At 35.9% G+C, this 21,334-nt stretch overlaps 1 protein-coding gene across 2 annotated transcripts in view; it reads right to left on the bottom strand.

The window, feature by feature from the left end:
- Positions 1–764: 764 nt before the first annotated feature.
- Positions 765–21,334, bottom strand: part of USP9X (ubiquitin specific peptidase 9 X-linked) — a 100,035-nt gene continuing 79,465 nt past the window's right edge. For both annotated transcript variants that reach the window (XM_068686217.1, XM_068686206.1), the window contains exons 34-45: positions 19,005–19,146; positions 18,077–18,827; positions 17,433–17,556; positions 15,940–16,165; positions 14,740–14,869; positions 11,371–11,556; positions 9,444–9,664; positions 7,353–7,441; positions 4,957–5,113; positions 4,369–4,581; positions 3,773–3,868; positions 765–2,344 (exon numbers count right to left, since the gene is read on the bottom strand). In XM_068686217.1, coding sequence (XP_068542318.1) covers positions 2,210–2,344; positions 3,773–3,868; positions 4,369–4,581; positions 4,957–5,113; positions 7,353–7,441; positions 9,444–9,664; positions 11,371–11,556; positions 14,740–14,869; positions 15,940–16,165; positions 17,433–17,556; positions 18,077–18,827; positions 19,005–19,146 — 2,470 coding nt within the window. In that variant the 3' untranslated portion in view covers positions 765–2,209. The remainder of the gene's footprint in view (positions 2,345–3,772; positions 3,869–4,368; positions 4,582–4,956; positions 5,114–7,352; positions 7,442–9,443; positions 9,665–11,370; positions 11,557–14,739; positions 14,870–15,939; positions 16,166–17,432; positions 17,557–18,076; positions 18,828–19,004; positions 19,147–21,334) is intronic.

Below are 21,334 nucleotides of genomic sequence, written 5' to 3' on the forward strand. Positions count from 1 at the left end.
ACATTATATATTTTCCTAGAGAGTAAAAAATACATCATCACCACCTCTGAGATAGCTTGTTTAACAATTACTGGTCCAAAGAAATATGAACTATTTCAACTCGTGTACTCAGGCTAGCAATTGTTTGAGTTAAAACCTTCAACAAGCGTTCCCAAACATAAATGGGAAAACTTTACCCAGATTTACTGAGTCCAGGTAAAATGGTATTACTAAAAAACTATGAAAAAATCTGAATTAACTCGAGCACTAGAGAAAACATGGAAGCATAAAAGTGATCATCGCTACATAGCATGTTCTAAAACCTGTGGCCCTTCCTTACACTAAATGCATAAGGATGCACTTGCGACTGAATTTTCCTTTGTTCGTTTCAAAACTACAGATCTTTAATTTGATAAGCAGCTTTGTTTCTATCAACTCATTTGTAAAAAACACCATCAAGCTTGTGCTCATTAAATATATATATGTATATATAAAAACATACAAAAAGTACAAGATAAATCACATTAAGAAACTTTTACAGTGTAATTGTCCTGATTACTTTTATTCTTAAGGGCCAATTTCTTTCTTTTTTTGTTTTTTTTGTGTGCACAGAAATCTCAATGTCACTGTTGTTCCAGAATTCAGCATAGTGCCACTGCACAGAATTCATCTTTCTGTGCAGTCCATTAAAAAACAAAAACCAAAAAAAAAAACAACCAAAAAAAAAGAACCAACCAAAAAAGAAAAAAACAAAAAAACAAACACACACACCACAGGACAAAACATTCTTCTTAAATCAAATTCTATTTGTGAATTCAGCAAAATAATTTCTATAAAATAAAACAGCAAAATATTTAAATAGTATAGGGTGGGCTGTATCTGTTTTGCAGGGGTATTTGGTTTTTAGACAGGTTCCAAAAAAAATTACACACATTCAAGTTACCAATTTTCATTTAAATACAGTATTTACTGATGCGTTTCTTGAAGTCTTTAAACAAATGTTTATTCTGGAATAGAGATACCTCAGAATTGCAGTTGACTAACCAGTAGTTTCTTTTATAATTAAACCCTGCTTCTAATGTTAAGATTTCCTGTATATGGATAAAGAGCTAAGACAATTCTTGCTTTCAAGTAGAACTGTGAACGAGCAGAAAACCAGCAAGTTAACTTGGTGCAGTGGCACTCACAAGTACTGTGTGATTTTGTTGACTTCCACTTCACTGGGATGCAGTAGAAGGAAAGTGTTAGAAGTTTATCTAATAAGCTCTACCAAAGAAACAAAACAAGCACACCAAATACAGTCTATTATGCTCCAGGCATCCTGGCATAGCAAATTTTTGCATATTTGTTTTTAAATCTTTTAAATTCCTATTACTGAAAACTAAGTGTTCTTTATCCCACCCAGAGACAGAACTGTCAAACATCAGATGTGAGGAACACATGTGAAACTGAAAACCACTTGTTTGTCACGTTTTCCCTCCCCATTTTATAGTCTAGGTGTAAGAAGAAAAAGTTCTGAGCGATACAGTTGTCACATTGGGACAACTGCTGTCACTTTTTTTTTCCCCCTCGTTGGCTACACTAACTTGGTGTGAAGCCATGCTAAATGTTACAGCATAACTATAGCTTCAAAGTGATTAACCTAATACCAGAATGAAAAAGGCAATGAAAAAAGATCTAGAAACAATGTTACATCACCAATTTTCCACATCAACCAAATAATTAAAAGGTTACCAGCCATTACGTTGCTCATAGTAAAATCGACTCCAGTGGCAAAGAATTAACATGAAACTATTTTTGTGGTTGACATGGATAGGCTTTTTCATAAAGGAGTTGATCCAACTGCCATGAGGCAGGCAACACTGGTTGCAGAGCGCAGCAGATATATCAAGATTTTTTTTTTTTGTAGATCTGTGAGTCTCATCAAGACAAAAAAAATGTTTCTTGCTTAAGAATTAACAGTCAAACATTAATATACTATATACACCTTTGCCATTTACACATTAGCATCAGGCCATTTATTACAAAACACTATACACTTTCCACTGCAGGCGGGTTATATATTGACAGCAATTTTCTGCAGATAAGACAGTGAATAGACTCTCCACTCCATGTTGATTAGGAATAGTTTTTCTAGTTTTAAATATTAGCCAGACACAGAGAAAGGTTGGACTGTAAGGCCTGGGTGCACAGTCTTGATGGAGCAAGTTAATTGATTATGTGCATTTCACTAATCTTTTGTCTGAGGCGGGGAAACTTCTTCACTGCCTTCAAAATTTTCTTGTGCTCGTTGGCCAGTTCGCTGAGGGTTGTTCATATGATGTGCTGCCGGGCCTGTATATGGCTGTCCATGCACATGGTTATTCTGTAATAAAGCATAAACATTTTAAAAAGACTTTAAACCTGTGGATTGTTTCCTAACCAGTTACTTGGTTTTCACCTCTATATTCAAACTACTGAGATGTACTATCAAGCACACTGAACTTCTGTAGTAGTATCTGTACGGACATAACATCAGTTCCTTCATCCCTCTGAATCACATCCTTCACTTACCTTTAACTTACACAGAACGTAAACAGACTTTCAACTTGTGAAGATACAAGGATTAGTTAAAAAGTAAATTCAGTTTTGGAGTAAAAAACATTTACATGCAAAGCAAAAGCAGAAAAGGAGGAGGCTGGAAGAGGCTGCTTATGTGGTCTGGGCATTAACCTGTGCACATCTTACTCACACATTCAACTCGCATGAATGTTTTTCCTAAGACAAACATATCTGTATCTGTGTAGCATACTTGGATCTTTAAGAGGGCAAACTTCAATGCTACAGAACTGAATGAAATCTAGACCAGCTATTCTCTCCAGATGCTCTGTCCCAATTTTAAAAGTCATATGCACACCTGGCAAAGGAAAATATCTACCTATTGCTTTACAGAATTTAAACAACTGTGGAGAAATTGGGAACATGAGGATTGTGCGTGTTAGTGAGAAATGCTGTCTATTGCAAGGAAGTGAACACATCACACAGATAATGGTGAGGTTACAGTATGTGTCTGAACTCAGGAGCTCAGAAAGGAGTGGGAAAATCTGCATGACTTACCAACTGCTCTGCTGAGAACACCAAGTAAGGAAAGCAAGATGGAGGGAAGATAGGTTTGGGCAGGAGAGGAAATTAAATTAGCAGATTCAGAATATATAAAATTAATTGGAACAAAGAAAAAATGGCATCTAAGGAGGGGATTTACTAATTGAGTCAAATCAGTTAAAAAAATCTTTTTAAGATTTCTTTCAGATCTGGCTTTCCACTGGTAGATTGACAAAGCAGCCACTTAGCCTAAAACAGATTTAGATTTTTATGTACTTGGTAAGTATTTGTAGATAAGTGTTTGTATCAAGTTACACATCACAAAGACACTATTTTTTTTTATGAAAGACTTCCAATTACTCAAACTGAAAAATAGGTGTTGGGACCTGATTTAAAAAAAAAAAACTCACAAAATATCAACATGAAAAATAAGACAGAATCAGATTTATTATGCATGAGCCTGGGATGATGTCTGTCCCCCTGCTGTTTCTATGGATGATTAATCTCTGATCTGGTAACACAAAAATTCTCACATGAAACTGATGACAAACCCATTCCTGGAAAAATGGAGCTGAATCTTTATTTCTCTAAAGGTGACATTTCATAGTAACACGCTTCTGGCTAAATGCCTATAATTTGACTTATCATGAATGTCAACTAAAAAAAGCTATCCTGGGACTCTAAATAAAGGGTCAAACTCTCCAGCTTTTACCTGTTGATACTGGGAACCAGGTGAATGGGGATACAACGGGGCATCTTCAGGTGGAGAAGACTCATGTTCATCTGGGGCATCAGGATCATCTGGTTCCTAAAGTTTGAAAAAAACGTATCATCTACTTAGGTAAAACACACTATGATTAATCTATCCAGAACAAATCCTATGAAATGATCATTCCAGGTATGCTCAAAGAAAAGACATGCTCCCTGTCCCCAGTGTCTCCAATAACTTACAGAATCACAGAATCATTTAGGTTGGAAAAGACCTTTAACAGCATCAAGTCCTGTTGTATTGTATAAAAACTGTATTTATTACATATAATACTTAGTTGTATAAAAATTCCCACTATTAACATATTATTGGAAAAAAATAAGACTTTGTAATCATTCATAATGTACTTTAAATGGTCAATTTAAATTCTAGATTGCTAATTCTTTACATGACAGATGTGCATAAAAACAGTACAAGACGTAAAAAAAACCCACAGGAGTACGTAACTAAAGCCAACAAAAGTGTAACTCCTTTTTGATCATTTATTTACAGAAATATTTTACTCAAAGTTTTTAACGGATGTCAAATTATTTCTTTACCTCCTCTGGGCAGAGTTCACAAGCTTTTGCAAGAGTCATTCTAGCACTGTGTGATCTCTCTAGGAAGTAGCCGTTCGATGTTTCATTGCTTTGTATTGGTGGCGACCAATTATTATAGGTGTATTGGGGATTGCCAGTGTATGGTCTACGCTCAAGCTCATCTCCAAGCCATTCTACTGCCCAGGTCCACTTTCTCTTCAAATCCCCATTGCTCTGCAGATGAAAAGTTAATACTTCAGAATTATTTTATTTCAAAATATTTCTCTTTCTATATATCAGCTCAAGAGAACAGACCACCGACATCACTAGACCACCAATATACTGCTTATAAGACTCCCTCAAATATTCTTTTTTGCACAAAGAAATTTCAAATTTGAAATGAAGTCTGAGCAGTATGCAGCTGCATCACATGAATGCAAGTTTAATCGAACTGCTCAGTACAAAATACTGGCCTTATGATATTAGAAGGTCTGCATGAGTTTCACTTGCAAGTCAAAATTTCATCAAGTCAATGAAAATTGAATTAATTTTATTTCATTCTTACACAGAACTGGAGAAAAAGCAGCAACAGACAGAATGAGTTTTTACCTGAAGAATCTGGTAGGCTACAGGACAGTTGCTGAAGAGGGCTACCATGCATTTTATACACTGGTAAGCTCTTTTCTGATAATGGTTCTTAGAGCGCTGAATGGTGTCAAATAGCCCATCCCTGTCATCTGGGATACCCTTAAGTGCATTGTGAATCCTACAAAAAAACAAACAACAACAAAAACACAAAAAGCAAGAGTTAGAATTCAGCCTTCACTTACCATGCAATTATAAAAGGGATCTCTCATTCTAAATGTTCTGACTCTGGTAAAAGTGCCTTCTGCTCTTGAACAACGGGTAGGGGAATTAATTACCATCCTCACTTCTTGCAGGGTTTCCAAATTCACACGCTTTTGGCTTTGAAAAACCATTGGAGGGAGAAACGGAACCTACGCTGTCAACATCTCTAAGAGATGCATTCATTGTAGGAAAAGTAGCAGACCTATTTTTGTTTCATCTTTGTCAATAATCAGCAAATAGTCCCCAGGCAGCAGACATCCTAGGCCTCACTATGAGAAAGATATTGCGTTGCTTGAGCGTGTGCAGAGAAGAGCAACGAAGCTGGTGATGGGACTAGAAAACAAGACTCATGAGGAGCAGCTGAGGAAACTGGGGTTGTTTAGTCTGACAGAGACTGAGGGGAGAACTCATTGCTCTCTTCAACTACCTGTAAAGAGGTTGCGACAAGGAAAGTGTCTTGTAACATTAGCTTCTCAAATCAAGAGAAATCTATGAGAGGTTCTGATACCAAAGAACAGCAGCAGACATCTCAGTAATGGAGCAACTAAAGGATGTGCGCTGTTTAAGACCAGATGATTCTTATTTCTGTAAGTTGGAAGAGATTACTATTTGCTATGGACAGTCACACTATTTAACTATGTAGTAGTTACACTATTTGTTAAACTATGATTATCAGAGCAAAACTAAGAACAGGACAGAGACCAATGCTCCAAGCTACTGCCAGAAGTGGCAGCAAAAAGTCAGAGGGGGACTGCAGTTGGCAACTTTACACTCCTCTGCTGAGGCCTAGCACAATTTCAATGAACACTATATTTAAGATTGCAGTCTCAAGAATAACAGTGATGTACATCTTCAAGTACAGCAAGTCATACTGCAACATTCAACCTCCTCCATACTCCATTATTTCTAACATAGCACTATCCTAAACAAGCACTTCTCACCTGCATTTCTAGCCTAGAATATGTATTTTTTTATTTCACACCTCTTAAAATATGCCCATCCTCCAGTGTCCTGTGGACTTAGGACTTCTTATGGAAGTATTTGCTTAGCACGAAGAAAATATAAACTATATTATATATACATTACTTATACATATATATGCAAGCTTGAAAAGTCCTCTTATAAAAGGTATTCTCATCCCTTACCTAAGCAGTAATTCCTATAAAGAAAATGAAAAAAATCTCTCCAGCCTAGTCTTGAGGCTTTGGAGTGTGCTGAGCCAGATCCCCATCTTCTCTCTGAATATCTTTTGAAGCAAGGCTAGGCAACTAATTAATTGAGTATAGTCCTAAGAGGGTAGTCTACTTCTACAAGCATATATGAGTTCACTCCAATACCCTTGCTGTTACTGTCGTTTTTTAAAGTGTGTTCTTACTTAAAATATTTTAAATGCCATAGGGGACATGGTTGCAAACGATTTAGTAATTCCAGTATTATCTAAATTCACTAATTATGAAACAGAGATATTTCAAAATATTGACAAGTAGCTTTTGCTTTGTGTTACCTCACCTACTACTACTGTATAAAACTATTAAGTAACTGACTTATATGCATTCTCTTGGATAGTCATTATTTGTAGTAATCCCACTTTTCTAATCTCTGTTTTCAAAAACTTTATTCTCTAGACATACGAAAACTAGGTTCGAAACTGGGTGAATACTTCATATTTTAGTTAAAATTCTATTGAAATATGGCCTATAAAATACTTTGCCTATGAAATCTGCTTTTGTCCCAGGTTCACACTTCATCCATGTCTCAGTATCACCCCTGTGATTGTTGTGCTTGTTAGCAGTAAGACCAACACATCATTGAACTCTCTTAGACGACAAGTTTCCAAGGATCAATCTAAACAACTCACAGTAAATACCAATGTGTTTAGCTTAACTGGCACATTAGTAAGCATCTCCTGAATGTGAACAACCTTGCATTTATAGGACTGAGTAGCAAATTTCTCAATAGTAAGGAAGATACAGGTTAAAATCTAGATTCAAGTTGTCTCAATATTTGAGATAGAATGGAAAAACATGCTTTATCCCTGTATTTTGATTTATATATATTTAAAACAAACCTCTTAAAAGCATTAGCAACAGAAACACTGGGAAAACAGTCTGTATCAAACATAATAATGAATCATAAGAAGACAGGTAACTACAAACCTGTGAGTTTGCCAAGAATCCTCAATTAATAGGATTTGCAGAAGCAGATCCAAGTAAGGTCGAAGCTCATATGTGTATGAATATGCAACCTTAAAAAGTAAAAATGCAGAGAACACAAGAAAGCATTCTTTGAAGCGTGTAGATTACATGGTCAATACAAGAACAATTCATGTGAAGTTTACTGTTACTTAAGGAATATTTCAAGATACAATGCATACTTTGTTATTAGTTTAAATGCTGGTAGGTGGTTTTTTTTTTTTTTCTTTAATACATAGCAGATTTCGTAAAGGACAGGTGTTTTATCATGAGTTTCTAACAAAATTGATCTGAAGCATCTGGACCAATCATGAGATGCCAGAGAAGCTACCTTGAAAAATACTTTTAGAAACACAAAATTACAAAACAGAATTTTCCACTAATATTGTTACTTTTAGACACTATATTCAAGTCCATACTAAAACACAAAATATATGGGTAAGTAAAATATTAGTAAAGTGATTTTATTATGATTTTTTCAAGTGCCAAACAGAAGGACACAGAAAACTTTCTGTTTACATAGAAAAAATGCACTGATTTAAGACTAGCTGATGAAAGTCAAAAATAAACCTTATTTGGAGTGGAAGAGTGTGATTAACCCTACGGAGTTTACAAAGGAAAAACAAAACAGCCCCAAATAATGATTCTTTCCTGAGCCTGAAGCCACATGTATTTTGCAGACTTATAAAAAAAGGTTCTTACATACATACTCAAAATAAATACAAGGGAGATCTTAAGATGCTAAATTTTGATTCTACTGAAAGAAGACATTGTATCGATAAGGAGAGAAAAGCCAAATTAAATGTACTTACAATACAGAGACCACCCCAGCCCTACTTACTTAGAATTACAGAATGGTTTGATTTGGAAAGGATCTTTAAAACGATCTAGTTTTAACTCCCCTGCCATGGGCAGGGACACCTGCCACCGGACCAGGCTGCCCAAAGCCCCATTCAGCCTGACCTTTAGTACTTCCAGGGATGGGGCACCCACGGCTGCTCTGGGTGACCTGTTCCAGCACCTCACCATCCTTACTGTGAAGAATTTCTTTCTAGTATCTAACACAAATCTCCCCTCTTCTAGTTTAAAGTCATTACACCTTGTCCACACACTACAAGCCCTGATAATAAGTCCCTCCCCCATCATTCTTGCAGATACCCTTTAAGTACTGGAAGTCTGCTGTAAGGTCTTCCCCCGAGCCTTCTCCTTAAGCCGAACAACCCCAACTCTCTCAGCCTGTCTTCACAGAAAGGTGCTCCAGTCCTCTGATCATTTCTGTGGACCTGCTCCGAACAGGTCCGTGTCTCCCTCCTATACTGGGAGACTCAGACCCAGATTCAGCACTCCAGCAGGGGTTTCACAAGTGGAGTAGAGGGGGAGCATCACCTTCCCTTGACCTGCTGGCCATGTTCTTTTTGATGCAGCCCAGGATGCAGTTGGCCTTCTGGGCTGCAGGCATGCACTGCTGGCTCGTGTTGAACTTTTTATCCACCAGTACTCGCAAGTGCTTCTCCACAGAGCTGCTCTCAACCCGTTCTTCTCCCAGCCTGTACTGATGTTTGGGATTGTCCTGACCCAGGACCTTGAATTTGGCTTTGCTGAACTTCATGAGGTTCACATAGGCCCACCTCTCAAGCCTATCCAGATCCCTCTATCCTTTCCCCTCTGAAGTGTCAACTGCACCACTCAGCTTGGTGTCATCCACAAACTTGCTGGGGTTGCACTCAATCTCACTGTCCACATCATAAATGAAAACACTAAACAGTACCAAAATATTAAACAGCACCAGTCCTAATGCAGATTCCTGAGGAACAAATATGCAGCCCTGAGGGACTTAACACTGTGTTCCTAACTCAAAAATGGTTGATTGCTTTCCTAAATTTATAAAAGGATTTATTTTAATATTCCATTATGATGTATACCCAAGAGTAAAAAATAGTGACAGAAGATACTACCCTATGGAACTCAGTATTTAATTGTATTACATTTCTATACATTCAGATCTTGCATCATACACATTCATATGCCCATCTTCCTTCTAACATTTATTTTTACCTGCCAGAGAAGTTCACTGAGGACAGTGGAAGAGAACTGAGGATTCTCCCAACAGCAGAAACGAAGCAACTTGATGGTCTCTTCAGAATTGCTGCAATCTTCAATGATTTTCTTCACATAACTGGTTCTCACAAACAAAATGTCTGCTACGTTCTGCTGAAGTGCCATTATAGGTTGAGATAAATTAGGATCACCGTAAGGGTTGGCAAGCGGAGGATTACCTGGAACAAGCAGTTATTCCAGATGAAAAGGTACCAGAACACTTTCAACGTGCAGAGACAACAAAATGTAAGTTATTGTAACTAATCAATATAATACAGGAAAAATACACTTAGCAGTCTTTGAAAAATACTATGGTATGCAGTGCTTTGAAAAATACTATGGTATGAAATAACTCAATTTTCTGATTGTGCAGCTCAACTTGTGCTGCCCAAGAAAACTACTACTCCCTCGCAGAAAAGATTATGCAGTGACAATCAGTGCAGAACAGCTGGAAACACATTCATATGCAACAGGAGGAATTATTGGGAGTTTCCTCAACGGTAGAATCCTCTTATCTCCAGAATCTGCTTCTAACCTTGTATAACACAGCCCAAGCCTATCAAAATTTAAGACACATTACATCTACTTACTTCACTAGGCAATGGGAATGTCTATAATATAACACTCCAGTTTGAGTAGTGTAGATTAAGAGTACTAATAAAAGAATCAAAATTAATATAGCTTATTTAGTAAGCTTCATTTTGCGTAGAGAGACTGTTGATTTGCTCCTAATGTTTCTTGATTTAATAGTGTTGTGTTTACAGTTATTATAGGAGGATGCTTAGAAGTCCAAGGAAGAACTTTCCCATCTTACGATGCTAAAGTATAAAATAAATTTACTCTGAAAACAGTAATGATAATTAATAAGCATAGTAATGTTCATACAAAACTTTTTTTTTTTTTTTTTTTTTTTTTTTGTTTTTTTTTAAGTAGAACATTAAGAATACAGTGAATCTATGACTCATTTTCACAGGTAGAGTATCTTTTTGTCTTATCCTCAAATAATACACTGGAAACAAAACCAAATCAAAGTCACCAAATGATTCTGCAGCTTATTATAGCATAGTAAATTTTTCAGTTCATTAATCTTACTGTAGCACATTCTAGCCTATTGACTTTACAGCCTGACACATTGAGCTGTAATGACTTTACTGTTAAATAGCTTCTCTACAGACTCCTAATTAGGTTTTCTAAACTATGCTTAATATAGAACACGTACATATACAGGCTATAAAATTCACGTAGCCGAATATTCTGTCACCATTTCTCAAAAGTAACTGTGCATTCTCTTCAACTAGTGGGGATATTAATGATTTATACTGTGGTAGACTAATTTCTAGCTGATTCTTAATCTATTATAAATGAAAGTGGTGGCTTCTGTTTGTCTTTCTGCAAATGAGCACCAAGTGGATATTTTCAAGAGCTATCCAAAGCATTATCTCTTTACCAATAACCGCTATTAGATACTTCAGAACATGGTACAATTTTTTCCTGTACAGATTACTTTGTCCTGGTAACATGAAAGTCATTTATTATTTTCTACTCAGAATCAAAATACCTTTTGCAAGTCTTTGCAATGAGTTTAAACTATTAAACTAAATCATTAATATCTTGCATCAGCAAAAAACTATTTCACTATTTAGATGTTTTCCCATATCTTAAAGTAGTAAGCCAAGGTTTTTCCATCTGTTTTTTTAGCTTGTCAGTATATAAAATCAGTTTTGTCTAAAACAAACATTTCTGCCTTTAAACAAAGGGGATTGCTACACACAAAAGTCAAACGTTTTTCCAGCTGATCCATTTCATACATGGTTAACAAAATATGTACAAAAGACATTTATTGATATACTCAATTAACTTCAGGAAAATGGAAAATTTACCATACCATTGATAGAAGACTGCATCCGCGATGACACATTGCAACAACGGATCAGTTGTGACACAACAGTGTATAGCTTCCCCAGTTCAGCATACTGGTATTTAATTGGAGGGCCTGGACCTTCATCCAGAGCCACAAGCATGAAGGTTGCAGGAACATTTAGTTTCAGAAGTTGTGTCTTCTCTGCTACACCTTTACAGGGGAAAAAAAATAATTAAGAAAAAATCCTATTTTTAGCACCGACAATATATTTTTTCAGAAAAATAACTACACAACTAATAACTTCTCAGTTGCTGTTTTTTATTATCATCATTATGCTTTCTGAAAAAAAGAAAATCTGTAAGATGCACAAGAAAACTATGTTCAGATGAAAAAAATCACAATGACGAAGAGCAGTAAATGACTACAGTTTCTTAATAGCGCTCATTAATGCTTCAGTAACTAGCACTGGTGTTCATAGCAAAGTTTCAGAGAAGTCTCTTGGGACAAAAAATAAGTCATTTTTTTAAATAAGTGTTTATAGTGGGGCTCAGGAGAGGATGAACACCCTCCACTGGATATTCCATGATTTGTCCATCATAAGCTAGATACATCAGTTACAAATTTAAGACACTTCCAACCGTGGCATACTTTGCCGTAAGTGTAAATAACAGCAACAAAAATCAATTCAAGGAGAGAAAAAACAAAATGAAAAAACCTGCCAAGCCAACCAACAATTCAACTAATTCAATCAATCAGTTGGTGTCACTGCAAAAGTACCTTGCACATACTTACCATTAAACCAGATATGCCCCTTTCCATCTTATATTCTGTTTCTCAGTTTGGTTAAAAGTCATGCTTTCTCATACATTTGCAAAGTTTTTTCTTAATCTGAAACACAACTGAGCCTTACCTACCATCGTTCTAATAGGAGGAAGGAATCCAGATACCACACTATTAGAGCTGTTTTACAGTATTTTTTGGGTATGTTAGATAGTTTTGTAGTTACATTCTCCATAGAATGGAACTCTCTCACATAACTTGGGGTGTTGCAGGCAGGATGGATTGTATATTTTGCTGAATGAGCACTCCACATCCACACAGATGCTTTCAGTTAACAGTAGTAAAACAAGCACAACTGTTTAGTGTTTCTTTGTTTGTCTTTGCAGAGTAGATTAGGATAACAATCAGCCCCAGAAATAAAATTAGGTTATGCTTTCTCATCTGGATTCTGAGTGCTTTCCTAGTCAGAGCCTTCAAATGCACCAAATAACACAAAATGTGCTGAATGACACGGAAAACTCAGAAAAAAGTTACAGCAGAATGGCATCTCTTTTCTACAGTGACAGTAAGTCCATTCTGGGGGTAATGATGGAACACTGCCTGACTGAGAACGCTTTGATACACAAACTATATCAAAATATCGTACATTATAGATGAAATTAAATTAACATGATTACCTAGGGTTATCTTAAAATGTTAAATTCCTTTTGTGCGGGTAGACAATTTTAAAGAACTTCCAAAACTCTGTGTGTATGTTTGTGGCAATCCTATGTGGGAATACTGAAATAACCGTTTGGATTGATACACTTACTTAACACTTTAGCCACAAAGGAATCCGACAGAACCTCAGATTTATAGCCTGCATGAGGTGATAACCAGCAATGGCAGAGCTGTTCAGTATGTATTACAAAATTTTGTAGGCTTTCCAGGGGAACAGATTTTCTCACTTCATGCTACTTGACACAAAAGGATGAGAATATCTTGTGTTAGAGTAAGAGGGAGGGTCTAATAGACTATCACTATAAATAATACCGTATCTTGGGTAGGACTTGCTGTAGAAAAAGACACTTTGTGACTTATCACATGAGAAAGAAAAGCAGCTCCTGATAGAAGACCTCATAACTTGGAAGAGTAAAATGTAGAGGTTGGTGACAATTCACTAGTTCTGACCCTGTGGCTACCCTCATCCATCTTGGAGTGCAGAAACAATCCTTAATTCATTTGACTAACATTTTAATCCTCTTAATTGCTCTTCCTGAGAACAGATATATAAAGCAGCAATGTTTTAACCCACCTGAGAAACAGCTTAGCATTATTTTTCAGTGTGCTGGTAATGCTATATGAAAATGATACAGCCATTCATTTGAATGTGAGTAACACTGATCTCAATTTAAAAGCAAAAATTACCTTTGTTTTGAATAATTACTTTGGATATTATTTCATCCTATTCTTAGCATAGAATGCTAAGAACCTACACAATCCAGAATTTGTTACAAGTTTTTTGTACTTCTAAATCCATGCCTACTTGCCTACTACTTTTGCTGTAGTGCTGGATATAATTAAGACCCACAGCAGGAATGATTGATGCTGTAAGGGTCACAGCCAGTATTTCACATTCATCACTACAAAATTGATAATCATCTCATGTCAGTTATATTTCACCTTGTTTGTAATGGGTCTTCAATGTAGCATCTGCAAATACAGGTTGCCCTACTAGCCTTGCATTCAAATATGCTAATCAAACACATATTAATATGCAATCATACTCAATTTCTAATTTAAGCTTTCATTAGAAAATGTAGGATACTAGCATTTAAGAACAGAAACACTTTCCCAAGCCTGGGAAAACTTTACTTAAGCCTTCCTATGTTGCAAAAACACTGGCTTTTCTTGCTTGTGTTTATTTTGGATGAACTGCAACACTTGATAAACTCAGAGTGGAATTTCCTGATTTTTGCATTCTTTTACCTCATATGATGTCTATGTTGAAAGCATTCTGGCAAGCGATGTCTAAGAACAAGCACAGATTAAGCTATTTCCTCAGTCCCATGAAGAGGTTTTAAAGGGAAGACAGATGCAGAGCTAGAGTTTTGCATTTGTAGACGTCAAGTTCCTTAGTTAACTAAAGAAATTAATATCAAAGGGGCACAACTGGAGCACATAGATAAAGCATGACTAGCTGCACTACTCCATTTTCTTTATGGAAAAATCATCCCTCTCTTTCCTGAACTTTCACCTCTCTCAACTTCTTCAGTTTCAAAAGTTAAGACAGTCCCACATGCTTCTTGGATCTTGTGACCTCCCTGCAAAGAAACCTGAATGAAGCATAATCTTTCTTGCCATGTATTTTCACCCCCACAGTCTTTAGAAGGACACAGTCACATAGCCCCAAGCTTCTTGTGTTAGTCTTCCAAAGCTGGCAGGAAGACAAAAGCTCCAAATCCTAAACTGTAAGAGCACAGATTCTCTAGAGAGAATTTATGAGACACCTCATGATAACAATCTACCCGAAGCTGAGAAACTGGATCCTCATGCAATTAGCTGGGAAACTGAGAAATTAATAAAAAACAGTTTACTACAGCACATCAGAAAAAGTGTGTGTGATTTGCTTACCTAGATTGGCATACATCACAAACAGATTGAAATACTGCTGCAAGTGACGTCCATGTTCAGATACTTCCCTTCTAAGAAGATTTAGTACCGCTCTCAGTAAGTGATCACTTAAACTTAAGTTATCATAAGCCTATAAAAAAAGTTTGATTATTAGCAGCAGAACCTGTAAAATCTTTATTTAGTTTATACTTTTAATTCTTGCTTTCTGCCATAGTAGAAAGGCATGGACTGCTGCCAAACAGAAGGGACTTAAAATACTAGCAGCTTGTCTTCTGAACCTCACACAAAAAGTCCTGAGCACAGCAATCACTAATATACTAGTAAGGTAGATATACAAGGAATAAGACTCACATCATTAAGTATCATACAAGTCTGAGAAATTATACAAGTATATAAGTTTTTAACTGTAAAAAGCACATGCAATTCCACTGTGAACTTCACAGAATAAAATAAACAACCAAATCACATCTACAGGTTTATCTCATATGCCTACTGCAAAACAAAACAAAAAATCCCGAACAACCCACTATCAAAATATATGTAACCTTAACATAAAACTAACTCTTTTGTTGGATTCAGTAGTGAAAATACTCTGAAAAAAATGTAATAATACAAATGAAATAGTTGTCTTACTGTAGACATTAAAAACCTTAAAAATTTGACATAGCAAAGGTTCATAAAAGTTGTTTTTTTTTCACTTAGATTTTAGAACAATTCGATTTCAATACAGTGCAAACAAAAACATTGTTATGCCAACTACAACATTAAGATTTTGGCTTTTTTGTGTTTTGTTTGGCAGTTCTGGGCATATAAAACTAGGTGATTCACTTTCTAGTCCTATGCAAAGTTAAAACTTTTGATTATTTCAGTGTTGCAGAATGCAGGGAAAATACTCTAGGTAACTCCTACTTTTTAAAATTCTAAATGGAAAACAAGGGTTCACTTTCCTTTTCTTTACCTAGTTACAAGCCATTCCTTTTCTTTTGTAGTTTCATACTTCCAACTAAACTCAAAGTTCTTGCTACTTAGTCCTGACAGAGATTTACAAACGAGGTGAAACTGAACCCCCCTGACAGCACCTCTCATGAACTGGTTGAGTTGCCTAACGGTACGTAGAACAGTTTTCCTGTAAACACTAATGCATCTATTCCAGAATTAGCTTATATTAAACACTTATTACTTCATTAGAAAATTAAATACCTGACTGGAAGGTCCAGGAGAGGCAAAAGGTGAAGGACATGGTCCATCTTGCAACGAAAAATGTGCAATAAATACTATAAGTTTTGCAAACGCACCCCTAACTTCAGCACTAGGGCATTCCAGAAGATACTCAGAGAAGCGGTTTGAAACATTAAAAAGGACATTGTGTGCAAACCAAAAGCGTACATTCTTGCTGTGACGGAGAAGGATGCATAATGCATCATACCTGAAAATAAATGATACAACTTAGTGATTGTGACACTAATAAATTGAAAGATGTATTCTTTTTGCAGAATTTGAAAATACACATTAAAGGTGACCTCCAAACATTTTTGTTCACAAAATGTTGACAATCTGATAAACCGTAGCTCTTATAGTAATTTTTTTTTTTACAGTCACACACATACCAAAAAAAAATCAATAAAAAAGGTATTAAAGTGTAGCATTTCATTTCTACCATCCATAAGAATGAACAAAGGATTATGTTCCCTAACCTCCAAACCACTACTCAACACAGCCCTCAACAGGCAGCCCTCATTCCCTTTGTATTGGAAATGGGGGAGAGTGAACAGCAGAGAATGCTTGAGGTGGACTTTACAAGCTATGTATAAGACCCGCAACTAAGCATATTATTCCTATCAGGAATTTATATTCTTTTACAGATCATTAAAAAAAGAAGAGTAAAATATCTGTCTTGGAGAGGTCTTGTGTGACTTCTGTCCTCTGCAGAAATATATGAACACCTCTTGATCTCTTAAAATAACAGGGGTAACAACTACTCTGAAGGTTGCTGTTGGAGAAGAAAGTGAAGCACACATTTGCCATGTATTACAGAACTACTTACTTGTTTCTGGGAAACTACTGATCATGAATACTAGATTTTCTCCCTAGCTCTGCCAGAAGTAACCTGCTCTCTTCTCTCCTGAACCCAGTAACAGTTTAAAGAACGACAGTGGTGAAAATGCTGTGGTGCTGTAAGGCTATTGCAGTTTGTTATACCCCACACAGATTTGAATCACAGGCCCCTTAGCAGTATCTATAAGCACTCTGAAACATTAGACTCTTTTAGCAGAGTATGAAAGTAACAGACTTTCAGAAACAGAACACAAATATTAGCTGCATAACTTTGGGTTGAAAAGAGCTTTGTTTAAAACTAACTGAACTATGAACAAACCATTCTGAATTGAAGTCAAGATACACAACCTATTATTTTGCTCTAAAAATGAATGCAGACTCTATTGTCACAGACGAAAAAGCAGATTTAAGCTCTATTAAAAAAAAAAAATGCTGTTCAGCTCAGCAGCTTATTTTAAGGCTCATTTTCTTCCCAGTACTTTCCCCCTTTTTCATGTGCAGCTTGACCACAGATTTGGGGGAGGGGTGGAAGACAGAACGGACCACTAACACCTTCTGTTGTCATGTGTATACAACTAGGATCTTTTAACAGACACTGAACTTCCAAAACTGTAATTGTTGTTAAAAAGATAAGATACCAATCACTAGCAGGGCCACGGACTATTTTCTTTGTATGAAATCCTGTGGTGAAGAGAAATCTAGCAGCAAGCTGAATACTAATCATAGTTATTTCTTCTGCTTCAGGCAACAGATGATCTTGTCCTAAAGAAAAAACAAAATGCTCACATGTAGACAAAGTAAAAGTGATTTAGTTTTAATAATTTAACAGATTCCAGATTAACATTTTGTCTGGCATGGGTGTTCAAATTTTAATAGGAAACATCAAAACTGCCTTAGCTTCTATAAGGTGTTGTTTGAAAATGTAAGCTTTAAGACAGGCATACGTAAACCTTCTGTTACATGTTATTGATGTTTAGAAATCTTTCAGCATCTCACCTGTAAGAACTGTCTTCAGCAGAACCCCTCATAAACTTAAGTATTTTAATGTAACTTAGTACATAAACTGACCAATGGTCGCCAGTTTATCGAAGTATTTTTTGCTCAATATTCCCACGTGCTACCACTGATGACCGACTCGGCAACAGATGTCTAACTGCAGAAATCCAGAAGGTATTCAAAGCAGAAAGTGTAAAATTTTCATTGGCTAGACAAATTCTTGACAACGTAATCAAAGCTCTCCTTGCAAGAAATTAACCCGTAAGTATGGCACTCAAGTACTAACCTGGAGGAGGATTTAAGTAGACACTGTTACAAGTGAGCAACTTCTTTATGAACTGGAAATATTCTAGGCTGTACTGCATACGATTGTGCATGAACTGCACGTTCTGCTTCCGGACACTTCGTTCAATGGCTGATGGCATTTTAATCTGATGGGGTTTAGTGGTGATAGCAAGTTCCGAAATGTATTTTATTAGTTCATTGTCTTTGTCTATCGTGTCCATACGTTCATAAAAAAGGATATAAGCATTCCACCACCTCTTCTGGCGTCGGTAGGACATACGCTTCATCATGTGATCAAATACTTCTCCCATGTATTCTCCACCAAAACACTGATTTTTCATTTCTTCATCATCATCCATTTTACACTCTGTCACATCTCCATCATCAAATTTGTACCACCGATTTTTCTCACCATCTCCACCATTCCTCTGGATAATGTAAGAATAATAATGTCCACCACTGGCCTGGCCACTGTGTACAAGTACACCAACAAGCCTGTATTTTGTGCTCCCACAGTGTTCATTTTCTGACTGTTCGTTTTGTATTATTTGATTTTCAGGATTTACATCATCCCCTTCCAATTTAGCTACACCTGCCACTGTGTAAGGCTCCATGTCCAGCTCTCTTGGAAATTCAAAATAGTCGTTGAACTTAATTGCACATTCCCTTTCCCAGTCATAATCGAATCGTTTCAACTGGATCGCAAGAACAGGAGGCAACTTCTTAATCAACAAGCGTTTGACTGTATCAACCTAAAAAAAAAAACAAAACCACAAAACATTGGCAGTTATCAGTTCTTTAGTTCCCATCCATATGCTTTTATCAACAACTAAATTTGGTAACTTTTTCCTGAACACAAACCATGACTGAACCTAGAACAGCTGTAGCCATACATTTGTATACAAGTTTAATATATAAGGAATCATTACCTTTTTGTTGCATTTTTCACAATGATATGCATTTGCACCTTCCAATAAATCTCCTTTGACATACTGTTCCAAAGAATCAAGAAGGTTTTGGTGATTTCTTATATCTACATTCAGAGTTGTGAAGGATTCCTCACATTCATACCTACCAACGAATAGGCAAATATAAGAGAAAGGCATATTCAACTTATTCATATTCAGATCCATATTCAACTTATTAATAAGGCATATTCTCAATAAGAGAAAACATATTTAACTTACGTTGATGCTGCTACATAGTACCCTACTGCAAATGGGTTATTCAGCATTTGATGTCAACCTCTGGCAAAAGGAGTTAAACAGTAAAAAAGACCTGAACTCTTTTTTAATTGCAGTCTTCCTACAATTACATTATTGTATCTGCACATTATATTTTTCAATCTGCACTAACAGTAGCTACTATATGAAGACTGCAATTGCTTGCTTGTCTCTAAGTTTGACGAAAAGATTGTGGAAGTTGAATCTTGTAGCACATCTTGTTTTTAAAGCAGCTGAAGTATCATGACAGACTCTCAGCATCCTTGAGCCAGTAGAAGAGAAGGACAGAGAGCAAAGTAGAGTACTATAATAAAAATCTAGCAATATTTGTTTCAATTGCTGAACTTTGCTGTCAGGAATTAGACTAATAAGCACAAATATCGTATCATACCTGAACACAACAGTTTGAAACAAATTTTAAACATGCCTTTTAATTTTTCTAACTGAACAAAACTAAATAGCTGTCTTCATAAACACCACTTTGAATACTTACGTCTAACTTTTTGCTGTGTTCTGATACAACCTTTTAACAAACTCAAAACAATGAACTAGAAATGCCTGAGAGACAACCAGTTAAGGCATCTTGGACAAGAATGGATTTGTTTGTTTTTTAAACAGAGAAACAAGCAATGAAAAATTAAAAAGGTCACGTCAATTCAAACATAACTCCACAGGGCCTGTTTCTTTGACAAACAATCAAGCATACAAAAGTTTTTATAACAGTGAACAAATTAATATTTAAAAACACTTTGACAACAAAACAAAACAGTAATATTCATTCACTGTTAAGTAATTCATAATAAAAAGAAAACCTGTTAATCTGCCATACTCTACTAGTTAAACTCATCATCAGTTTTCTCCTTCCAAAACTACAATCAAGCTACATTTTTATTAAGAAGTACAGTTGTGCAAATTTAGTAGAGTTCCAAAAAGAAAGGTAGTACATAACAGAGATAGTACATAACATGAGGAACGAATGGTAACTCAGGCTGCTTCACATCTTTATCTTCTATTTATTAGTCATTACACATAAAATGAAATCCACTTTTTCATTTTTATCTCACAATATTAAACTTATTTCTAGTCATATATTTTAAACCATTAAACTTACACAATTCCATTTAGAAGTTCTTTTAATTCACACACAAACTCAACTGAAGTTGAAAGATTATCACAACAAAATCAGTTTGTATCAGTGTTCTTCCCTGTTTTTTATTTGCTAATTGAAGGACAAGGCTAAATGGTCAATTTTCACAACGAAGAGAATTTGCAATAGTAATGCATATAGAGATTTATCTTGTGTAAAAGTCACAAATGATCTGAAAAAGGTACTGAACAGTAAGAAGGCCAATTGTTAGCAATGCCAAATTTAACTCAATGATAAAGAAGCCAACTGTTGAAACAACAAACCCATCAGACTTGAATTTTGCATATGATTCTGATCATCTATCTCTGGAGGATACAGAAGAAAACGTCTAGAGTAAAACATTACAATACCTACAACGCCTGATCATTTGTCATTGATCACCATCATCAACAAGACAGCAGGCTAGAGATATTCGGTCTGCTCTGTGTTTTTAATACATGCTCTACACGAAGCTGAAAATCCAGTATTCTGTATTCAAATTTTATTAAAAAAATGCAACAGAAATCAGAAGGGAAACATCACTCTGCTTAACTAAAGCTTACACACAGTACAAATGGAGTTTACTCATTGGAAAAAAAAGTTCATACTTGGGTCAGCTCTATCTGCACACTACAGAAGATAGAAAAGAGCAACAGCTGCTGGCCATGTCACAGAATTTTATACATTGTATTTGGTCCCTGAGGTGTTTTCACTTTTAATATGAAAAAGCTGTATCTTTTCTTCCCCTAATCAATACACAATGCTTCACATACAAACTGGTTAACTAGAAGCAGTAATAATTCAGTATTTCAAATCATTTCAAGACTAATATTAAGTCTATGGAAAAAAAAGAAAATTTCTAGGAGCTTTAGAAAAAAAACAAACACATTTTGATTCTCCACTCGCTTTT

This window comes from Anas acuta, chromosome 1 (assembly GCF_963932015.1).
Source record: "Anas acuta chromosome 1, bAnaAcu1.1, whole genome shotgun sequence".
NCBI classification, from domain to species: domain Eukaryota; kingdom Metazoa; phylum Chordata; class Aves; order Anseriformes; family Anatidae; genus Anas; species Anas acuta.